This window comes from Apteryx rowi, unplaced genomic scaffold (genome assembly GCF_003343035.1).
Source record: "Apteryx rowi isolate R43461 unplaced genomic scaffold, aptRow1 scaffold_64, whole genome shotgun sequence".
Lineage (NCBI taxonomy): Eukaryota > Metazoa > Chordata > Aves > Apterygiformes > Apterygidae > Apteryx > Apteryx rowi.
Genome location: NW_020450916.1, coordinates 1,068,051 through 1,091,561, shown reverse-complemented (window position 1 = coordinate 1,091,561; position 23,511 = coordinate 1,068,051). Strand labels below are relative to the sequence as shown.

At 41.2% G+C, this 23,511-nt stretch overlaps 1 protein-coding gene across 11 annotated transcripts in view; it reads right to left on the bottom strand.

Annotated features, from left to right (window-relative positions):
* Nucleotides 1-863: 863 nt before the first annotated feature.
* The window catches only part of FOXN2 (forkhead box N2), a 45,762-nt gene continuing 23,114 nt past the window's right edge, over nt 864-23,511 (bottom strand). For 10 of the 11 annotated variants that reach the window (XM_026084425.1, XM_026084426.1, XM_026084427.1 and 7 more), the window contains 4 exons: nt 15,442-15,566; nt 10,114-10,178; nt 6,152-6,220; nt 864-5,680 (listed from right to left, as the gene is read on the bottom strand). In XM_026084425.1, coding sequence (XP_025940210.1) covers nt 5,163-5,680; nt 6,152-6,220; nt 10,114-10,178; nt 15,442-15,566 — 777 coding nt within the window. In that variant the 3' untranslated portion in view covers nt 864-5,162. The remainder of the gene's footprint in view (nt 5,681-6,151; nt 6,221-10,113; nt 10,179-15,441; nt 15,567-23,511) is intronic. The other variant, XM_026084436.1, reaches the window with a different exon arrangement.

Genomic DNA, 23,511 nt, shown 5'->3' with positions numbered 1-23,511 from the left:
GCCACCTGCACACTTTCCAGCAAGCCTTATGTAAAAAGACCCAACAGATCCCATAAATCATATCTAAAGAAAACTAAGTAATGAAAAAACACCAAACAAGAACTATTTCCTAAACTCTACATTCTACATTCTTAAATTACCTGTTCTGCACTACTCTGCAGATCTTTGAGTACAATACAAGCAACTTAACTGCAGTGATATGATACAGAACTGTAAATAATCACAGACATTTCATTAGAAAAAGATTCAAAGTATATTTTTAAGCGAATGTTTTGCACAAAAGCAAAACAAAGCAAGTAAGATGTCTTGCAGTAAGGCAAAAGGTCTGCAGTAGTAAGTGAGACATTTCAAAGATCTCAAAACATTCTGAAAGTTCCAGTTATAGGGCAAAATCTGGGGCTTAATAAGATGCCCTTCAAGTATCAGTGGGGGTTAGGTTTCATTTCAGAAATAGATTTTCCATATTATCAACACAGGAGAAAGTGGAGAATCAAGATGTTGACACCATATCACCTCCATTATTATTCAAAACAATGGGCCAGTTGTGGATTTAACTTGGCTGAAAGCAAATCTTGCTATGAACTGATAGGGTTCAGTTACTGTACAGATCATTACAATGAGCATGCAATTTTCTTAACCAAGCTGAGACCTACAATGAATTATTATTGTTTTTTTTTTTAAACTAACCCAGTCTTGTGGAACAGATTTAAATGGGAACCTGGGGGACTCAGAGTAGCATCTGAGACCAGAACCAAGATCTGTAGATAAAGAGATAACACAGTGTTTTCTGTTTGTAATGCTGTTTATTTTATAAAAGCCCCTTTGATAATCCGAATGAAAAACATGGGCAGAAAAGTCACAAATGTTATAAAACAAAGTTTATTCTGCAATATTTTGTCATAATGAATTGCATCTCTTTGGTAAAAATAAACTTTATAAACATTTTAATTAACAGCGATTAGCATACAAAAAACTAAACTTCTGTAAATTGTCTTTAAAATGGGTAAAGGACTAAACTGGAGGAAAAAGGGTTAGAATTGGTCACCTACTGGCAAAATTATTCTAAACAAACCCAAGGACATTGCTTATGCTACATTAGAAACAAGCTAACGGGAACATTTTAAAAACAACTCTGGTTCGTTTGATCAGAAAGCATTCTTACAATTCACTTAAATAAATAATAGTTACAATGAATTGGCAATTATAAAATGTTTTATATCACTATATGGCAGTAACATAATACTTTTAATTATGCACTTTTTAGTTTGAAGAAATGTACATTTATAAAACAGACTTCATAATGGCACTGGCAGTTAGATGTAAAGAATGTGCTTTAAGAAATAATGGCAGGTGCAACACTTAAAATATTCTACCTTTTCTTTTCAATAAATATTTTGACTACACCATTAATAACATGTATGAGTGTACTTTGTTTTAACCAAAGCTTTCACTTTTCAGCCTAATGAAAAGTTGCAAATCATACAACTTCCATTTTATAGTTGGATTTTTAAAACATTTGATGTGACTTTTACTAAGGCTGTAACTTAGCATTGGACTCCCAAAGACCAATACAGGTTTGTACAGTATTCACACCAGAATTTGTCCTAAATAAAGCAGCCTCCCTTGTACGTAAGTCTCATACACTTCTCCACTGTTTTTAAGAATTGAATGTGCTTCATTAATACTTTCCTTGTCTTTTAACTGCTACTAAAATATATCTGAACAGACCATTGGCATGAACATTTTACATATGTCACTAAAAAAAATGTTAAAATAACTTTTAATTATATTCCATTTATACTATATACACCAGGGTCTTTAACTCAGGTGGCAAACGAACCCAAACCCAATGCTAGATATGTCGGCGAAAGGAAGGGCAGCTGTTCTCTGACTAGGAAGAGAGGTGCTCCACAACTGAGCCGGTAGCTTTTGTATGCCAAAATGTGCGGGGACACGCATGGGGATGCGGTGGAATATGTAAAGTGCACAGATCAGCTGCCCTCTCCCTTGTGAAAGAGAGAGGAAAGACAGGAAAGCGTGGAGAGGACGAGGCACACTGCCCCTGCCCGCTGCACTGCCTTGTGTCCCAGGAAGAGGCTGCCCTTATTTCTCCCCTCCCGAAACGTCACTTCTCTCCAGCTGAGTGCTTTAGTGACGGAGGCAACTTTCACCGTTCACTTCTTGTTAGTAGGATTTTATTGCTTTGTCTTGGCATGCGATAACTAAAATGCATTATTAGCCTCTGGCGTGATCCTGTCCCTTCAGTAATGCTGAAGTCTTTATCACCAATTTCAGGGGTAACAGCAGCACAGCCACTCTCCTAGTAAATATGTTTTCAGAATAGAAATACCACATTGATTCTATTAGCAAATGGGCAAGCAAACAAAAGAGCGTATTAACCTTCTCAAAGTTTGTCCAAGGCAAAAAAAAAACCCCAAAACCCCAACAACAATGAAAAAACCCAAACCAAACTATGGAGTGGAGTATGATTGCATTTTCCAGAATACTTGGATCTCGATCCAGCTTTCACTGGAAGTTACAGAAGAGCTGCAGCCAATTTCATCAGGACCCACAAGCCCCCTCTTCAGTAGCGTGCAACTGAAATCATGGCACTGATCGAAATTCCAGAGCGCTAATTTCGATATAGTTGAACCATCATTTTTGCATTGATACGAAATCTGCCCTTTGCTGTATTCTTTCAAGATATTATCAGCAAACCATTAGCAAAAAGCAGTTCCACCAAGCATTCATATCTCCACATCCAAAAATCCTATAAACCACTGCATTTGTACTTAATTTTCTTTTACAGAGTGAGTTTCCCCCTACTGTCCACCAGTAACACATCCAGTATCAGATCTAATTAGCTAATGCACCACTTGTGATATCCAGAAGACGCACATGTCTGTACAAGCGTTCTCCTGCTATGGGTATAGCATAATTGGTGTTCACACAGAGCAGGAATGCATCTGAGTTTCTTTCTTCTCTTTCAAGAAATAAAATAAATCATTCTTAAAACTGAAATAATCAAAAAAGAACACTTTATAGGGTTTGCACTTTAAAAAAAAAAAGTTGGCTTTGAATTCCAAAACACATTAAAAAATAACCTCAAATATCTCAGGCTTGATCCAACAACCAGTAAATCAATAGGAGCACCACCACTGTCTTCAAGAGGTACTGAAACAGGCCCCCAGAGCAACAGATCTTCAGCAGCATGGTTGTATTCATTATTAAAGTAGACAATTTATGGCAGTATTCATGAAGAGACTGACAAATAAGAAAAAAAAACACAAAACACTGATCTATGAAAGCTGGGCCTCTAAACAGCCAGAAAAATACCCCATTAGTAAAAGATTAACTTTTGGTTGAATCCATTACTGTTTTCCACAACCAAAACAGTGGACATCGGTTTCCTACCTGGCTCTGTTTGCTCCTAATTCTATACCAGTTTACCCAACACCTGCTGGAAACAATAGCTTAATGTATTAGCTAGAAAGTTTATGGCACATCATGCTACCTTTCAGAGACAGGAAAGATGACTTTTTATCATTGTATACAATTCCAAAACATACTTAAGGCATTCTTATACTTACAGTACTGTTAAAACCCACTCCAACAGAGCTGCATGCCCATTCTTGCACAGAAAACTTAAACAGCTGAAAAAAGGAAAACCTTTAAAAAAAAAAAGCCATCATCTACTGGAAGATGTAAGCAATCACCACTTTTTATAAAAGAAAAAAGAAAATCACCATACCCTTGCAACATTTTTGGCCAAAAGATGTCTGGGCATTCTAAAGAGGTTTTTTTATTGCAAAAATGAATTGTGAAGGAACTTCTTCTCAAAACCGAAAGGTCCTCCTGAGTTACAATGTACACCCAAAAGCTAAAGCCTTGCTTATTAGGTACACAGCATATCACAGGAGGCTGAAAGGACTCGCACGGCACAAGGCACACTGATCGGGGAAACGAAAGGTACGGACAGCCAATGTCACAATAACCACAGAGTGTTGGGGACAGGGGGCAAAAAAATGCCAAAAAGCAATTCAGGGTTCACCAATTCAAAAAGGAAAATATTCTTTCTATTTTGCTGGATCAGACAGTCATTCTCAATCTAGCCACCTAAAACCTCCACTTCATTCACATTGTGGACAGCATGAACTTTTGCGTTTTTGTTCCTGAATCAATCTCTTCTGTAGGGGAGCAAAAGTGGGGGTGTTGCACTGGGACGAGCAGCAGAACTTTTGCTAATGCAGCTACTGAATATTCAATAGTGAGGATAACAAATTTGAGGTTGTCCTCATTTTAACTGGCAGCTTTCGCTGTGTTTGCTACATCCAAGGGGTGTGTGTGTGCGCACCTGTGTGAAAGTGCACCCCCCCACACACACACACATACGCACAAGACAATTCGTCTTGAGATGGCTGCATAAGGTGGATTTGGAAAAAAAAGAAAGCTGAGGGTGGTGCACACCTCAGCTACCCCTTACCCACTCTTCCAGGGAGGGTTATGTTCCTTCCTTCCTCTCTGCAGGGACTACTTAACATCTTGCTAAAAGCAGCTCCTTACAGCGCTACTGTTTTTCACCCACTGTACGAGATGGTCAGATGGGCTGAAAACTGCAGGCACTCTGAGCTGCTTCACAAGCAGTTCCCCAGGACATATATCAGAAGAGTGGAAGAGAAAACTGAGTGGGAGGAGGCAGCTGAGGCAAGCACCTCTGTAGACATCTGTTTCCCCCCACCCCTCTTTTTTTTTGTCTCCTCCTTTTTAATCCTTTACATGGAAGTCAGAGCCCTTAGGGCAAAATTCACCTCTGCAGAAAGGGCTGGCAGAGAGGTAAATATGATCCACAGCATGCATCTGAATGAACATATCTGTGGAAATATTCAACTATTAAAAAGAAAAAAAAGAAAAAAGTGATCATTAAGAAGTATGCTTTCAGGTTTTCACAAGTCATGCATCTCTTCTAATTTGAAAAGATTAAATAATTTTTTTTCTTTTAGGCAGTGATTTAAAAATAAATGGCTAAATTATAATTAGCGCCAAAAAATAAAAAAGCAAATGAGTCCTCTTATGGCTTTGATCTCCCTTGTGAAGGGTAAAAGTAGAAGAGTATTGCCACACTTAAAAAAAATATATGTATATATTCAGCACTGACAGACATACTATTTTTTCCTTTGCTTGTGACTGTGGGTCTTTGCAGTACTTATTAAGGAACCCAAACACGTTCGGACGCCAGCAAGGTGCAGCAGAGACCCTGCTGCTTCTTTCAACTCCTCATCAATTTCTTGACATAACTCCTTGAGTGCTTTGTTGCTAGGCTGACTTTTGTCAGAGGTATCTACACAAGGTTGTGATGCATAGCCACTATCTCCAAGAGGATCATCTTCATAGTCAACGTCTGTATCCACTTCACTGTGAAATCCTTCACTGCCATCGCTTCCAGCATGGCTGTTCTTGGAGATAAATTCATACACCTCATCAACAGAGGACAAGGAAGACACACTGGATCTAGATGCACAGCGTTGTGAACCCATGCTGCTAGCACTGTAATTGTGATCCTCCTTTGGATCAATATTGGTGGCTGCAGAATCATTTTCTTGCAGATTTATGGAACTGGGAGAATTAAATGCACTGCCATAACTCCTCTTCTTAGGTGTCTTCAGAGGTTGAGGTTTCTCACCTATTAAAAACAAAATCTGTTAGTAAGCAAATATTCCAATGAGATTATGTGCTAAAATGCTATACTTTGGCAGGCTGACTGCAAAGGGTAAGCTTAAAGTTACGACTTAAGAGTTTCATGACTTAAGAGTTGTGAAATCTTATACACATTTACTGTCATCAACAGAGGACAATGGTCTTCAGCTAATCACAAAAAAAAATAGAGAAACAGAGAAGCAGCTAAGACGACTGAGCATCTAACAAAGAAGGCAGGGGAAAAAACTTTGCAAAAAACCCCCCCGAATTAACTGGGGGGGGGGGGGAAGGAGATTCTATAAAACTCTGTAACGTTAGCAGAAAGAATAAACAAAACAGAATGGCTCTTGACTGGTCTTACTAGTTGCAAGCTAGACCATACTCCATTACTGAAACTTCAGAGAAAACACTTAGCTACTGGGTAGAGAAACACCAGAGTAAATTGGCTTATGCTTACAGTCTAACATCCCTTGTTCAATGGAAGTATTTAACAGCATCATTGCAGTAGCAGCATCAATATCAGATTCTGTGAAGAAAAAGCAGCAAGATGTTAGATCTTGGGTAAAATGTTAGATCCTGGCAAAATAAGGTCCCTAGAACACAGGAAGAATATGTATCTACATATATTAGCCTGCAATAAAAAGAAAGAAATGCAAGAATCCAAACTCAAGAATGACTCTAATATAATCAAAAATTAAGACACAGAGAGATATGAGTGAGATCTTATGAGCAAGATGGGTGGTTACAGAACAGTCATGTGTCTTAAGCATGATAACCTTATAAAAGCTGATTTCCTGCATTGCACTCACCAAAGCTGAAGCCAAGAATCAGCAACAGTAATTAGATTTGTATCTGATGATGATATTATTATATTTATCAACAACTGGGCTTTATTTGTAACAGTTTAAAGAAAAGGATTATGCATACGGCAAAGCAAAGTGCCCAATCAACTTCATATCCTCACTCTATGAATATGCAAGTCTGAAGAACAAACGTGTCAGTAAAATGCAGCACTAATTTGGCATGCATCTCTTCTCTAACTGCAACAGAAAGTGCTTTCTTCACCATATTTTCTCACTAACAAGTCAAATAGTAAAAACAGAGAAGACAAAGGGGGAAAGCAGACAGAATTGCTCAATCTAGAAAGTATGGAGATATGAATAATAAATAGGCATTTGAAAAAGATTTAGATGAACAGCAGTGCTTCACTTATTTCAGGACATTCAAATGCATTTTAAACCCAGAAAATCTAAGGTCTTCCTTCTCTCACTTCATCAATGGATGCTTAAGAGAGAAGCTACACTTCTCTCCGTATTGGTGGACTACCCAGGCAAAAGAGGAGCACACAGACTGTGGGCTCTCGGAAGAGCCTTGGTGTCTCAGAGCAAAAGACCATCTCCTGGGTGAAAATACATACGAGAGAGGTGAGCAAAAAAGTGGGGCTGGAAGCCCATGCATTGGGAAGAACAAGCAGTAAGCAGAATGGTCTTTCAAGCCTGCTGAACCAGAGCCGAGATGGAAATTACTGAAATAAAATGTTAGCAGTGACATTTTTTATGGCTCTTCTTTTCCCCTCCCCAGAAAAGGCATTAGAAACAGCACATCATAAGCATTAACTGTAACTATATTACTGATTTGGGGGGCTGAGTATCGCAGAATTGTCAATTTGGTCTTCCTATACACATCTTACATAATTTTTGCTAACTTTATCCCTAGTCAAGGAGAAATCTGAAGAGGAACATGTCACTTTGGGAATGCTGTACCAACACGGAAAAGGGACTGAGCTGCTGTTTCCAGCAAAAGTTATAAAATATGCACATTCCCCACTGGTTTCACAGTCTGTCATTTTAACATCAGCATACTTTAAGGTGTATCCCACTGCACTTATGAGATTTTTTTTTTTATTCTGTTTTATCCTTTTTTTTTTTTTCTGGCAGCAACAGAGCCACTGAATTTACAAGACACATGTATCCAACTGGCAAAAAGAAATAAAAACATGAACAGTTACTTTGCTCCACTATTGTAATCAGAAAGTGAAATCTTCTGATTCTTTACTTGCTATCACAGACATTTTATTTTAACATATGATGTTGGTATATAAACACCACCTTGCTAAATGACAAGCAATCACAGACATTAATGCAACACAGAATTACTACCTGCAAACTGTGTTTCTGCAACTTACTACTCTAAAGAAATGAGTTTTGTAGTGCTTGCTTTCATCTTGAAAGACTARCAGTACTATGGGTCAAAGTTAATATATTTTGGCTTCATTTGCGATTGCTCTCATTGATAGAATAACTAAATTTATGCTTCTGCAGCAGAATGGCTGAGAAAGTGCTTTACGAGGAATTCTTTCAACTGAACAACAGCTGCCCTCCATGATCCTGGGAGGGTTAATGGCTTACCCCTAGTGCAAGGGATACGCCAAACTGGTTCCATGAGATGCAGAAATTCAATTAGAACAAATACACATTATTGTTTTGGCACACTCAGTGTAGTAAATTGGAGTAGTTAAAATCAGGCTGGTAATCCCCAAAACTGTCATAGGACACCCCGGCAAAGTCATTGAAAGCAGGGAGATTTATTTTATAGTAAGCCCCTAGAATCCTGGGTCTGCCCAAGCAAACGTACTCCTCCTTCAGTCCTTCGCGGAAGCGTGCGGAAGAGACCTAACAGCTACACAGCAGATAGCCAGCAAAGGATGGTTCCTTGCCATGAGGGTACAACCCTAAAACCTCTGTCTGGATATGTGATAATTATCATCTGCTGAACAGGCAGCTGTTCTGTCTTTAAAAATCTTGGCTTTGCTGCCTAACCAATGTTTCTGGTTTGTGGCTGAAAAATAAAAACAACCTTCTCACCTCAACAGCCTACCGCTCTAGCAAAATTGGAGAACTGGGTGTCTATTATGCTGCTGAAGTCCTACTTCATCAGTGGCGTTTTATCCTTTTGAAAGAGCTTAAACAGCACTCCCCTACGACAAATTAAGACTTGTTCACCCTTTCCTGAAGTCAGCCCATTTACAAATCAAGCACAATTCACTTTTCAGTAGAGAACTATTAGCAGAGGTATTCTACAGATGCATATCTTTTTTAGTCAAGGACAAGTCTTCAGTGGATTAAGCTCTACTACTCAAGTTACAAGACTTGTGCTCAACAGGCTTCTTCTAAAGAAATACTGTAATATCCCAGCATGCTGTCTAGCTCATTTCTGGCACCAAGGCACACTAAAATGTTTTTAAATGAGGAAAACTTTTAAAAGTCCATATGAAAAAATGAAATATCCATCTTCTGTTCAACAGTGGATGCTGCTTCCATTCATATTTGAATGTCAATGAAAAAATGGATTTCCATCTTAAGTTCACCATTTTTATCTAGATCTGGCTGGAAAGTCAAGGTAGAAATCTACAGGACAGAACTATTGCCAAGTCAAAGTCCTTGTTATTCTAATACTCATTAAAACCTGCATGAGCAGGTAGATCCCAGTGGGCTCAAGAAGGGGCAGAAAGACAGCAGTGCTGCACTTCAGCAAAGATTCCCTGAAAATAAAGAGCAAAAAACCTGAAGAGATGTCAAGGTACACCACCTCCTCAGTAAACATACTGGTTAGCTACAGGTGTGAGTTACACAGTGAGATATGATGAATTATGGATTGTAAAATTCAAACTGGGTTTCAGCAGGAAACTGCTCCTACTAGGGCTTCAACCAGGGAACTTCACCTGCAAATGTGCAGAATTTAAGAAATCCCCTTGCTCAGTGGCCATGCAATTGAGGGTTTTTCTGTACTACAAAGGCACAAGCGTAGCTGTGTTGCTGTCCCCTGCTTAGCTTGCATGCTTCTACAGGCATAATGGTGACAAAAGGCACAATTTGTACCAAACATTTCTGGCCAATGAGTGAAAAATATCATGCACCTGTGAAATGATATTCTGAATTGTTTCATGTTACCTTGCAAATACGCTCATGCTCTCTCAGATACCTACAAACACTCAACTTTAAGGCACTTTTACGGCCACATCTCACAAGTTTTATACATTAGAATTTGCTTTCTTTAGTTCTCCATTCTTGGTAACCAACAAAAATCCCAAACTACTACAGACACATCCTAGCATTAGATATCTAGCTTTCAAACTGTGTTTCTGCTAAATCACACAGTCTTAAAATAGGTCATACTCAGGAGGGATGTGTCTGCTAAATACCTTGTTGGCAGAAGAACAAGAACTCCTTTCACATCTTGAGACTCACCTTACGGATTTAAAGTTAACACACAATATAATGAGCATGCAATCTATTAATCAATTTTTTGGAATCTAGCAGACTCTTCAGAACAGGTCCATATACAAAATAAACCACAGTTCAAAATATGCTGGTGCCTAGCAAAGACGGTAGAGCAGAAGGAAAGACAAGTAATGTTTACCTTTGAGAGATCGGCCATGACTCTGCTTAAGTACTGAAGTTAGGTAGTGAGGAGATGATGACCTRCTGGAAAGAAATTCAACAAGTCAAAGTCAAATCCAAATTAGCCAAATAATTTGTGCAAAGTATATTAAACATATAAAGACTAAAAAAAACCAAGAAACCCCAAAACAACAAAAAACCCAACCCCCCAAAGTTTAGTGGACAAGCCAAATGAACCGCAATTTCTATTGCCTTCAGTAGATGACTTGGCACATCACYTACTGTGCTATGTAGACCTATCAATCAATCACTTAGAAAGCATTTACAAGCATTTGGAAAGTATCCCCACTGAGGAAAAGTCTTGCTGGCAAGAGATAGTAACTTCTACAAATTTTATGTACTTGCTTAAAAACTAGATTTGAAACAAAGATATGTATTTTTTGGTAAGTAAAACCTAGATTTGAACAAAATGTTAGCCTATACAGAGCTGTTTGGTGCCCAGGAGCAACAGAAAGAATAGGGATCAGGTGTGTGTGTTGCTATTCAGAACAGTGCTGAGAGATCAACAAAAAAAACAAAAAAACAAACCAACAAACAAAAAAAAAGGAAGCTTAGACAAATCCTGGACCCAGTTACTGTGTTGGGCAACTCAGTCCAGGGTAATAACAAAGGAGCAAATATTCTGCTTTTCTCCTGTTCAGAGCAGCCAGGAGACTTGTGCAGTGGCCAAGTAGTGAAACTAATACCTAGAAAACGCTAGTATGAATGGAAATCAAAAGGGAAGACGCAGCCCTACTTGTTCTAGACAGGAGTCAGTTTGTATCTGCTGACAAGCAGGTGATTTTAAAGTTATCTGAAGCTGGGCTGTTTTGGTGATGCTGTCTGCTTTTCTGCATTATCAAGGCCAGCTTTGTGTCTAGCAAAGCACCACTTAATGTATGACAGAATGAAGTGCAAATTAAAGCTCTCCGATAGTTTTTTGCTATACATCCAGCACTAATTATTCATTTCATTCTAATGTACTGGCAAACTGTTAGAAATAAGCACAACAGAAATAATACATAACTATTTAAATCGCATGAGACATAGCAATACATATCTTTTATAATATAGTTAGAAAAATTAAAAAAGATGATGAACAGACATTTCAAGTCCGATATGTAACAGCAGCCCCACAGGGTTAATGGGGGGGTTTCTATGACGGTGTATTTACTTTTTATATTTGTCATACTTAGGCAGCTCTATTTTCTGAAATAAGGCACAGCCACAAATCACCCCAAATATCATAAAGCTTCTAAGTACTTAATATGTTTTAAAAATTATTATTCATCAAGGAACACATAAAAGTAACCTAAAACCCAAGCAATTACTTCAATTTTTAAAATACTGTTTTAAAACTAAAATCTTCATTCTTTAAAATGAATCTTGAATAAAATATTTTTCACTGGTCATTGGCCTCCTGCTGTTGCTGCGAACATCTTTACAATCCAGGAATCCTCTGCTCTGCCCAGCTGTGCATGAGGGGTGTCCATTTAATACTCTCACTATTTTGATTTGCTATCATGTTATCAAACCTTAGCTTGCCACTGACAACCGCTACGAAGCTCAGCGYGGTGCAGAGTGCTAATGGCAAGGAGAGGTGCACGGATCGAAGCGGGGCGAAGCGAAACGCATCGCCCGAGTTACGCAGGGAGCTCTCGCAGACCTGCGGCCTGCCTGGCTCTTGTAACCAAAGCTACGGAAAAGGAGAGCAATGTTTAGCACCTCCCAGTGTGATAACCAAAGGGAAAAAGACACAGCATAGCTGAATACAAACATGTGCAAAACTAGTTCCCTGTCACATGCTTGCTTGTGGGGGTGATGTAGTGCAAGGAGAACAGAAGGCCTTGCACCTACTTGTTTAACAAGTTTCACAGATACTTGTGAATAATATAAAATAAAATGCACCAGTGACACCAATCACAGAGTCACAAAAYGGCTGAGGTTGGAAGGGGCCTCTGGAGAGCACCTGGTCCACCCCTGCTCCAGCAGCGTCACCTAGAGCAGGCTGCCCCGGACCACGTCCTGTCAGGTTTGGAATATCTCCCATCTGTCATAATAAAAGGTTTTGTTCAACTGTTGACAGATGACAGTTTTGGAAAGCTTCTGACCAGAATAACATCTTAAATTTTATTTGAAAATGCTGCTGAATGATAGGTATATTCCCCACAAACATACTGTAAAATCATTATGAACTCAAGCCCTCCCACAGAAAAATTCAGGCTCTCACAGCTGAATTGCAGCATCACCCTGTAGTAAAATTTGGACAGGGCTTCCCAGCCTCCCTCCAGCTGTACCTCTGGGCTTTCTCTTTCTCTCAACACTGCCTCAGACAAGGCAGCCCCTTGGGGGCCCTTCTCCATGAAGGTTTTTTGGGGAACGAGACTTAGGGCAGCCCTCCGTTTCCTTTGGCAGCCCCTCAGCAGCCCCCCGGCGCAGCTCCCGGCTGGCCTCATCTCCATTCAGATATTTCTCAAAGCAGAAAGTTAGTATCAACCCTTAGACTAATCTGGAAGGACCTTTCCAGCCCCACTCCAACGGTACCTCTGGCTCTTCCCCTTCTCTCAACTCGAACCTTAAGTCACTAGAGCAAGTGTCAATTGACCTGTCTTGCTTTTACGCACGGCGTACAATGARGGTCTATATACTTCCCCCAGTGACTAGTATAAATATATCCTTCACTAACAAAACATATAGTAATAATTACTACTAAACACTTTCTTTGCTGTACTGTTGCTGGAACATATATATTCAGCAAACCAGGACTCTCCTTCTAGCCAGGATTTAAATCTTAACCCAAGAATTTTTAAAGATGGAAGGGAGAAACTGTCCTTTTGTATATGAGTGAAAGTCCTAGAAATGCATTTTTATTATTAAAAGGGGGGGAAAAAATCATTAGAAGTGCCTTAAAATGCTGTTATTATTTTATTGTTTTTACAAATACAGGCACCGCAAAATCCTTCATGTATTGAACTCCATGGGAATTTTGCCATGTGGCTCCATTAGGACCAGGATTTTCTTGTAACTGCAATTGTTGGCAAGTGTGACTAATCTCTCAGTGAAAAAGAAAGTTACCAAAACCAGCACTGTTTCAAAATGAAGTCCTGATCTTGAAAGTACTTTAGCATTAAATCTCTCCTCTCTCTCTACACCTAATTTCAGTATATACTATTTATACAAATTAGGTTAATCATACTTCTAATGTTTATATCATTGGACTTATCTTCAAGACCTTGAGGAATATTCAAAACTTAACCCAACAAGGCTCTGAACAAGCTGCCCCATGTTGAGTCTGATTTGTGCCCCCTGCTCATCTGGTTGGACAGACAACCTCCAGGGACCCCTTCCGTCTATGTTATCCTGTGATTCTAAGGTTAAAGTTTTATCACATTAACATATACACACTATCTTCTGAGCAAAGCTTTTCCGGACCAAACCATCACCCGAGTTATACCAGAAGAGAAGTTCATGCCTTTACGCAGGAACACTAATGCTTGTAAAACCTTTATTATCTAGAGTCCAATTACAGTAGGTTCAAAAACCTTTGTTCCCATAATACAAAGCCTGAAAAWGCTACCAGCCATATCATACTTTCAGATTTGACTATTTCTTAATACTTAAATGCTTCACGGTTATCTTAGTAATGCTTCCATTCCAACAGAAAACTGGAACACAAGACAATTCTGCCTTGGCTCTTTCAAACCTAAGAACGACCATTTACAGCCTACAATGGCTAGAAGGTTAGAGACCACCTTTATAACTTGTAGGTCACAAAGTGCGACTGTGAAAGACCATGCAAACCTTTATTCACTGCCAGGTATCTAAGGCTTGCAGTGGGCTGTCAAATCCCAGGCTCAATGTCCCATTGGACTCTTACAAAAATTTCTGCTAAGTATTTACTATCAGTTTTACATCCTGCTCCAGTAATCCCAGTTCCTCCTCTGTTTGTTAAGCAAGCTCCCTGCAGTAAGATAAGGCATATAGCAATATATACACATCTTCATTATCTCTTACCTCACCCAAAGTCTTTGCCAAAATAGATAAACTGGCTATGTGCCTACCTGATTACTGATCTCATCAACTGCAATATTCTCCTTATTGCTTTCTATCCTTCTACTCTCTGTGCCATCTCTATTACTTATTCAGCTGATGTGCCTTTTCCTGTACATAAGAATGCATCAAGTTTACCTGAAACTCCAAAATCTATTGGCTAATCTTAAAATGTATCAGCTGAGGAAGCCYTGATTCCAGAAGGCTAACGTACTCCACTTCAGAGTACATCTATTATGAAGACTGTTTTCCCATCATCACGGTAAAATGCAAAACTTTTTTTTTTTTTTTTAAACAGTCTTAGAGAGAAATACCTGTTCTCTGCAGCTTGTCTCTCTAAGCACATCAGAACAGAGGAAAGGAGATGAGAGTTAATTGTAACTGAAACAGCATTTTTTTTAATCTATCTCTATATACATATATATGTACACACACACACACATATACATATATACACACACACACACACATATTATATATATACACATTTCCTTGTAAGCTAACAGCACCAGATATCCTAGATTAGTCCTGGTGAACTGTGCTTGAAGCAGGATTTTACTCCCATTACCAGGACTGCCAGCTCACCAAAGAAATGGCACTCACTAGGGCCCAGCACAGTGCCTGACCCCACTAGTCACCTCTCAGAGTTCAGTGAGAAAAGTAGCATCTGTTCCCAAAGATCCTAAACAAAGGCAGTGTAAGACTTAACACTATATGCTCTTGTCTGGGCTTCCTGCAGCCAGGACCCCTGGCAAGACACAATGAGGAGGGAAAAAGAGGTAGAAGGGAAAAGAGAGAATATGTAAGAGAAAGCCACCCCACTGCCCCCCCCCAAAAAAAAAGTACAGAAAATTAACAAGCCCCAGAAGCCAAGAAAAGGTAAAAAAAATATTAAGCTGAAACAAAATATAAAAGCTTACTCATTGCTTGCTTCAGAAAGAGGAAGAAAACCTGCTCTTGCCCTCCACAGTTGTRAAATCAGTGCCCCCTCCCCTTTCCCTTCTTAAACTCTCTCATAGTTATAAAAAAGATTGGGATACTAATCCCAGATCTACTACCTGGGAATTTCAAGATTTAAATTCTCCCTGTCTTGTCTGTCCAGTCTCTCTGTCTTGCCTATCCAGTTCAGCTAAGTCCCACTCAGCTACTTCTCTCTGGCAGAGAGCAGTAAGAATATGTCAACATCCACTTGGGCATTTCCTCTGTTAGGTGGATTAACATAACCTGATGTTGTATTTGTAAGAGAAAATTCACTTACCTTGGCGGTGATGCTGGTGGAGTATAAAATGCAAGTGCTGAGGGAAAAGGTTGCTTTTTCAGTGCTTGTACAAGATTAGGCTTGTATTCTGGATCAACGCACCATAATGAACCTTTTCCATTCACCTACAAGAAAGGAGCACTGCAAATTAGAAAATCCAGGGACCTAGTTATTACAGTCATTTCTAATTGAATATTCCCAAGACACAGCAAAGTGCAATTTTCCCTCTTTCTCACTTCAAATGTAGGCATCCGCTAATAGTGAGGGTAGGCTCTTTGTACAGGTGACCTAAGTCACCCTCAGGCAGCTCCATTAACTAGAGGGAAAGCTGACACTCCCAAATTGAGCGTGTAGTCCCAAGACCTTTCTTAAATGGTACAGAAACATCTGTCCTACAGCTTGGGATACTATGTTCACGCTAAAGCCCCACTGTCATTCAAGTTTGTCCCCTGGAAGCTGTAAACCTTATTTAGCACTTGGTAGATACATCTGTAAGGTCAAGCAAGCGTCTGTGCAGGCACCAGTGAATTGGTAAGCAGTCTTTTGATTAACAGGTCTATGAAAGTAACTTACTAGGAACTAACATCCCTTTCCCTTAGCTTAGATATGGCCATGTACGCCCTTAACTTTAACGATATGACATTCTGTAAAAGCAACTTGTCTGATGCCCAGCTACAGATTGTATTACTGTACTCCCATGTTTTCAAAATCTGAAAACCTAATTTATGCATTTTTGACACATCTAACAATGTTAGCACCATTAAATTTGACATGCCAGAAAGTCGAGCAAGATAAAGTATCTCCTGCTCATCTCAAGGGCTTCTTCACCTATTTACTATATAAAGAAAAAGTTATTTTTCAAGCGAGTTATTTCTTGCAATACAGAAGAGGAAAATCAGATAGAAAATGTCATAGCAAACCTAAAGTCACTGACCTGCTAGATCACCTAACAGCTCTAYGAGTAGCACTGTTGGGTTTTTCTAGGGAAACATATGTTACAGAAGTGATAATGCATGTGGCAGAAGAAAGGAGTAACCCTACATCTGAATGGCAAGATACTTCTATAGGTTTTTTTTTTTTTTTTAAAGCTAAGCAAGAGTAGAAGATATATATAAAAAAAAAGGTAATACCAGAGGGCTAGTCTCACAAGAAGGGTACACTATGTGGAACCAAAATATTTCTAAATAATAAAAGAAGATACAGAAGCAGTTATACCAAGATACAGAGGAAAAGTCTCAGAGCAAAGATCAAAACTTCATGGACCACCTGCAAGTCTGCAGAGGCCAAGTGGCCTCCTCTAACCAGTAACAAGGGGGAATACAATTTTATGGATGGGTATTCCATGATGTATTCAAGACTTAAAATAACTCACAAAGTATACAAGTCTGAGGTCTGATTTAAGTCGCTGGACTTCTCATGAGAAGAGGAAATATTTTGCTATTAACAAAAAAGTGAAAATTTGCAATATCAAATGAGGGAGAGTTCCAGTTGAGAAATAAAGAGAGGGATGCTGCTCGGTAATTTTAGTAGTAGCCAYTGGCCTTTATACAGAAGTCTCTGAGCAGCACCCTCTCTCTCAGAGTTATTTATTTGTTTTTTTAACTTGGAATTTTCTCATACTAATTTTTTTATGCTAAAATGGAGCATAGCCTGAAAATTGTAAGATATGTGGCAATAAGCTTACCTTTAATTAAATATCTGATTTCTTTCACTGTGGTAGCTGACAGGATGATTCAAGTGGTTAGATACTAATGGAGGGTATATTGTCAGTCGGCTCCATCCATCATCTCAACAACGAACTAATGCCCTGATCTCTTTCCTGCATCTCTCTTCAAAAAAGGTCCTGCCCACCTCTAGCTTTTTCCTTTGAGCAGTTTCAGGTTCACAGAGCAGAGAGGACTCAGCCTACCAGTAAACCACTACTCTACACTATATTATCTACTGTTTTAGGGGAACACTTTCACTTGACACCTAACCCAATTTAACTGTGGGCCACAGCCAGAGAGGTGCTAGTTGCCTGCTTTCATTTTCCCAGCCATGTATGTCCATCAGCTTGCTGACCTGACAGAAAACCAATACAAAAAATTTTGGCGGGTATTGCAACAGTGAGCTGCACCAGCACACCCTGAAGCCATACAATCAATCAGTCCAATGCAAGAGATAATAAATACAGTGACTTCTTTTGGTAGCTACATTGGATTAGGTGTTGTGTAAAACCACACTTCAGTTAGAGGCAGACTTCCATGCACCATTATTGGCACTAAAAGTAGATATTCAGCAAAAGTGATGATCCAGTGCCTGTGGAGCTACTCATGAGTAAATACACTATTGCACTCAGATCCACTAATTAACAAAAATACAAAGTGGAAAGCCAACACAGATTTCTAGTTAGTGGTATACACAGATTTCTAGTTAGTGCTGTACGTCAGGAAAAAGCTGTGAAGCTGTGCACAGCTGAAGTTGAAAATCCAACAAAACATCGGTACATCTAGCTTTAAAACAAACTAGCCAGGTTAGTGGAAGCAGTCTAACCACAGCAGTGAGTTTACTGTGCTTCCGTACGGAACAAAGAAGATTGTGTATGGGTCAGGCCTTGGTAGCCCGTGTTATTAAAGACAAATTAAACTCTGCCATTTCTCCTAGCAAAGACAAAGCCTGGCTGATCAGAATCTTAAACTGCCTTTGGAGGTTACTATTTCACATCAATGGTGGGGTAACTTCTCACCTGCTGCTGATATACTTGTTGAAATGCAGATGCAATGTTTATTTAATGTCTCCCCAAATGAGCAACCATCAGACTGTATTGACTCTGGACCTTAAAATGAACTGACAGAGAAAATAAATTGTTCTGAGACTTTCTCTGTTACGATTATCATCTTTTTTGCATCCCTCTCACATTTGACTTGCAATATTTTATTTAGCTGGATAAAGAAAATTAGGGAAAAATTCTTGCAGTTTAAGTGTTGGACTGTTTCAGAATGACAGTAATTTCCAGTCTCCAGCATTTTTCAGAGTTGCATTTTGGCAACTTGGGTTGGAAACAAGATGCCTCCCATGGTCCTTTTACCCTCTCTCTCGCTCTCTCTCTCTTTTTTTTTTTAAGGGGAGGGGGAGGGGGAACTGATAAAATATTGTTCAGTTCTCTTTGATCAAGGAGGTTTTCCTCTTCTACCTGAAAATTCACAGCTTAACCTACACTTACTGCTACTGGGCAGTAGCTTAATCCCTTCTGAAGAGAAGGCCAGTCTCTGTGCCATACCTCTTCGTATATACAAAAAGATGGCCTGGGAGAAGCAATCCCCTCCACAGGGACATGTCGCAGACAGGCGTAGGTTTGTGCCGCAGCTGGAGAAGCCGCCACACCCAGCTGCTCCTCTTTATCTGCGCATGCAAGTAATGGTGCAAGTGCTGCTGGTCCATTTTGCAGAAAGACACAAAATTAAACTAAACCAATTCTAGAGGCAGTTTTGCTTACTCTGTTTTATGTTTTTTACTCTATTTTAGTGGGGTTTTCTTATTACTCCGAAATAATCAGGGGCACTCCCAAAGTTACTGCCCCTAATTCCGCACCCTGGAGCACATCCACCTACCTCCTACGTAACGGGTTAAGACGAGGCGAGACGCTTGCTCGCTCGCTCACAGTAAATGAACCACCACGCAGTGCCTACCCACGATACGTTCACACCCTGTGGTACACATCAGTCATAGTCTCAATGGGGAAGGCAGGGGCCTGGCTAAGATTAGCGTCGGCAACGAAGAATAGCGTATCTGCCCACATGCTCTCCTTCATACCCTAAACCTTTCTCTTTTTCCTCCCGCAAGCCTGCTGTGCTCAAAATAAAGTTGCGAAGTCAGCCTTCTAGTCCTTCCTCCTTCCTCCCACGCCACTGCACGGGAAGGAGGGAAACCCCTCRCGAGCAGCCCCCGAAACCTTGGCCGCCCCCTTCTCCTCCCCCACTGACCCCAGCCTCCCACAGGGAGGCCGCAGGGTTATTTCCCACAGCCACCGGCTGCACCCACAGAATTTTTCCTTCCTTAATCCACCGCTCCCAGCGGAGCGGGAACGGCATGGCCAGCCCGAGACGGCAGAGGCGCGCAGGGCCGGCCGCGAGCGCCGCTGCCCACGCGGGTCGGGCCGATACCCGGCTCCAGCAGCACCGAGCGGCACCTTGCTCTCCCCAAGCCTGAGCCCCTCGGCCGCCCCTTCCTGCGGTCGGGCAGCAAAAAGCTCCACGAAACAACTGAGGAAGAGGCACTTGGCCGGCAGGAGCGGTTCAGGCGCCCGCTGTACCGCTGCGGGGGGCCGCCAGGCAGCCCCAGCCCCGGGCAGGGGCCGGGGCGGCTCTCCCACACCTCCCACCCTTCGCTTCCACTTGGGAAGCCGAGCTAGGCCGAGCACTGAAGTACTGTGGGGAACGATCTTATATGGACTAAAGGGTTATCAGATAACTGGCACCTCTACCTCTCCTGTTCCTACAGGTTTATAGATCAGACCCACTCTTTGCCTGGATGTTGCCACAGTCATACAGATTGCTTACCTGTCTCTTGCCAAAAACAAAAGATAAAGAAAAAATGAAGGAAAAAGGGAGGGGGGGAAAAAGGGAAAAAAGAAAAAGAGAGAAAAAAGGAAAGAGGGAAGAAAAAGAAAAAAAGCGAAAACCCCACATGGCCTACCAGGAAAAAGAAAGGGAGATCTGTTAAGATATTCAGACTCTGTCCCTCTCTGACCTACAGAGGAGCCAGTGTCAGAGCCACAGCTACGCGAAGGGTGGAAGGCTAAACTGACGGAAATCATGCTTGACAGGGCTGCAGCTCCTGCCTCCTCGCACGTTTTGCCATTAGTACTCATTAAAAAACAAACAAGCAAGCAAACAAACAAACGAAAAACAAAAAAAACAGGAACCCCAAACTCACAACTGAAAAACAGTCTAGCAAAGAGCAGAGACGCTATCTTTAGGCTTCCAAGTCCAAACTGCTTTTCATTCCCTGTCCTCCCCAGCTGAGGCTGCTGTACACCAGACACTGCTCCCTCAAAAAAAAAAAAAATCCCCATGGTAATCCCCTCTCTCCCTGACCCAAGCCTACATGACATTGCTTAAGAGGCAAAAAGCGTTATCTAAAGGTATGGCGGATCGCTGCCCCAGTCACACCTCCAGGTTTCAGAAGGGCACCAGGGCCACGACAGGCATCCCGGGACGCAGGCAGGCGTCCCAGGGACTGGGCTCCGGCTCCCCTTGCTTTTCACCAGCGTCAGTCCCGCAGAAGCACTGCGATCTTACTTGTCTGAACCCCTACAGACACGAGCTCAACTGCACCTACAATAAGGTATTTCGGCTCAGAAGTCTGTCATCGCAAGAAAAGCCTGACAAACAACTTCTATATAACAGCATCACGGTAAGTCCAAACAAAAAGGGTGATGTATATTTTAGCGGAGCAGAGATTTGACGTACATACATCCTGTTTCCACTGCACGAGAAGTTCCTCTTGTAGCCTGCAATGCTGCTTTAAAGGACATCTCAGGGTAGTTTCCCTTCAGCACTCTTCGTCTGATTAAATTGTGTCACCACGAGTGTGTCAAAACACAGCTTTTTCAATCCACTGTCAACAAGGGCAGAGGAAGGAGAAGTCCTCTCCCCCCTGCAGACACCGGAGGACACGCTCGCTCCCACTTCTCCCAAGCGGTGGGAAGGCAGCCGGGGCTCACATTACTCACAGCTCAGGAGCAGCCCAGCGAAAGGAAACGCTGCCATGGCAACACAAACCAGCCTGTAATTTGAGATCATGTACCCGGCACTCAACTGTCCTTCAACTGCTCAACTTTCAGGATCAGTCCTTCCACTTTTGAAGCTTGGGGAGGGGGAGAAAGACATAACATACAGTATTTTTTCGTGACCCAGACAATGTCAGTCTTCCCACAATACAGATTGCACTCCTGACTGCAATGCTCGACTGCATTCCTGAAAGGCTGAAATCTCCCATGACAGGCACGTGAATAGATGTGCAAACAGAACAACTATCCATGGCTATGTCTACAACAAGATGGAGCGCAGCCCAACAAAAACAAATCTTTAGCGCTAAAGAGTTGGTGCTGAGCAATCAGCACCCACACTGTACACATTTTGGAGGTTTTACTCCAGATCAGCTCTAAAGGGGTTTTGTGGACACATCCAGTACCAGTCATAGCACATGAAGCTTGCTCCTGGTGCACCTCTTCCAGCCAAAATGAATCCAATTCATGTGTCCTGAAACTACCCTGCAGTGTGAACTCGAGTGTGGTTAGTGGGCAAATGCAAGAGATTCACCTCAGAAGGGTGCTCCCAGTCCAAACCAAAACGTGAAAATAGGCTAGTCACCAACTCCAGTGCAGCAGGATGCTCGGGAGGGAGGTCTCCAGAACCAGAGAGAACAAAAGAGCATCTCTGGGAAATGTTAGCACTCTTTTTGCTTTTGCTGTCAAACCTCCAGGAGATGATTTCATAGCTGATGATGGGTTGGCAGCAATAGCCAGCTAAGTATCAAAATGCAAATCATATCACAGGACAGCACGCATAGGACACAGAGCCCCCCTTCAGACACCAACATTCTTCCAGCATGAGAGTCAGATTTATTTGTCAGGGTTTTAAAATCGTGTTCCTTTGCCCTAATGATACAAAATAAAACACACTTCACTGATGCAATGTGCCACAAGCCTCTCTTCTCCCATAAGCACTCAGCATAGAAAAGAACTGACTATCTACTTCCTTCAAGACAAAAATAAGATGCCATTAAGAAAGAAAAAAATGGAAGAAGATATAAAACTATCTTGTCACCTTAGAAAAGCATACAGAGGCATCAGCAGCACATGATTACAGACAATACCAACAGCAAAACAAGCTCATAAGCTACTGCCACTCACCGTAAGAAGTCACATCTTAGGAGCCCAGAGGATGTCTGAGGCCTCCTAAACAAGGAACATCAACAATGATCAATACAGCAAACCCCAGCAAAGCTGCCTTCAGCCAAAGAGGTCTGAAGCATCCAAAAAATCCATCATATTAATATTTGTGTAGTCTGTGGCATGAGCTTATTTTGCATGAAGATTTTGGAACTGTACCATCTGATCCCTCTCCAAGCAGGGCAGAGGGTAAAGATTTACCCACTGCTTGTTGGAAACGTGAAAGCTTGTCAAAAGTTTCAAGAGGGCTTGCTTTTTTTTGTTAAATGCAGTTTCTGTTCTTAAGAATTAGAGAGCTATGCAGTCTCGAGAGCCTAGGCAAAATGCCAACAAAGCGTATCAGCATCATCTTGCTGGTAATAGTTATAACTCTTCTGCACTTTGTTTCTCCTATTAGAGAAGAATCAGTAAATAATCCTTTGACTTTTCTTCATCCATCCTGAACCCACTAATATTGGTAGAGTCACTAGGGTAAGAAAAGGACCAGGCAGTCTGAAATTCATGCTGCCCATATGCCAAGACATTATGTTTAACCAATAACTCTTAAACCATGGGGGCTTCCAGACTGGAAACAGCTGAGCTTTAAGGACAGTTACTGCCTTGCTCAAGCAATCCAGAGCCTCGGGCTCTCTAATCCATTTTAATGTTCCTGTCAAGGTCCCTGTGCACTGCGGAAAGCTTTACACGGATCCACAGGTCCCACCAGCTGTGCATCTCAGACTCACCTGATAGGGCAGGGAGGGGCATTCCCCCAAAAGACAGAATAGAAGTTGATATTCATCCAACAGYCAAGTTCAGAAGCAACAGGAATCCAATCACCTCAAGCATTTTTAGCAGCTTCAATGAGCAGTCAAAGCAATAACTCATACATTAAGAGATTTCCCTTCCCCCATCCCCATTCTTCTCCCGAAATTCATAGCTTCCTTCCCCGACAGAGCTACCCGCTTCTTCCAGTGCACATTTACCACATGTGGCCCTGTGCAATCACTGCTGAATTGTATAGGTTCAGAGACCTGTTTCATTCACTCAGGTGCAGCTTATAGCATTTCATTTAGAGCATTAGAGCACCTGGAATCAGATTAAGAGTCAGCCCTAAGATCCAACAGGACTCTGCTACATGGTAGTTACTAGACTTG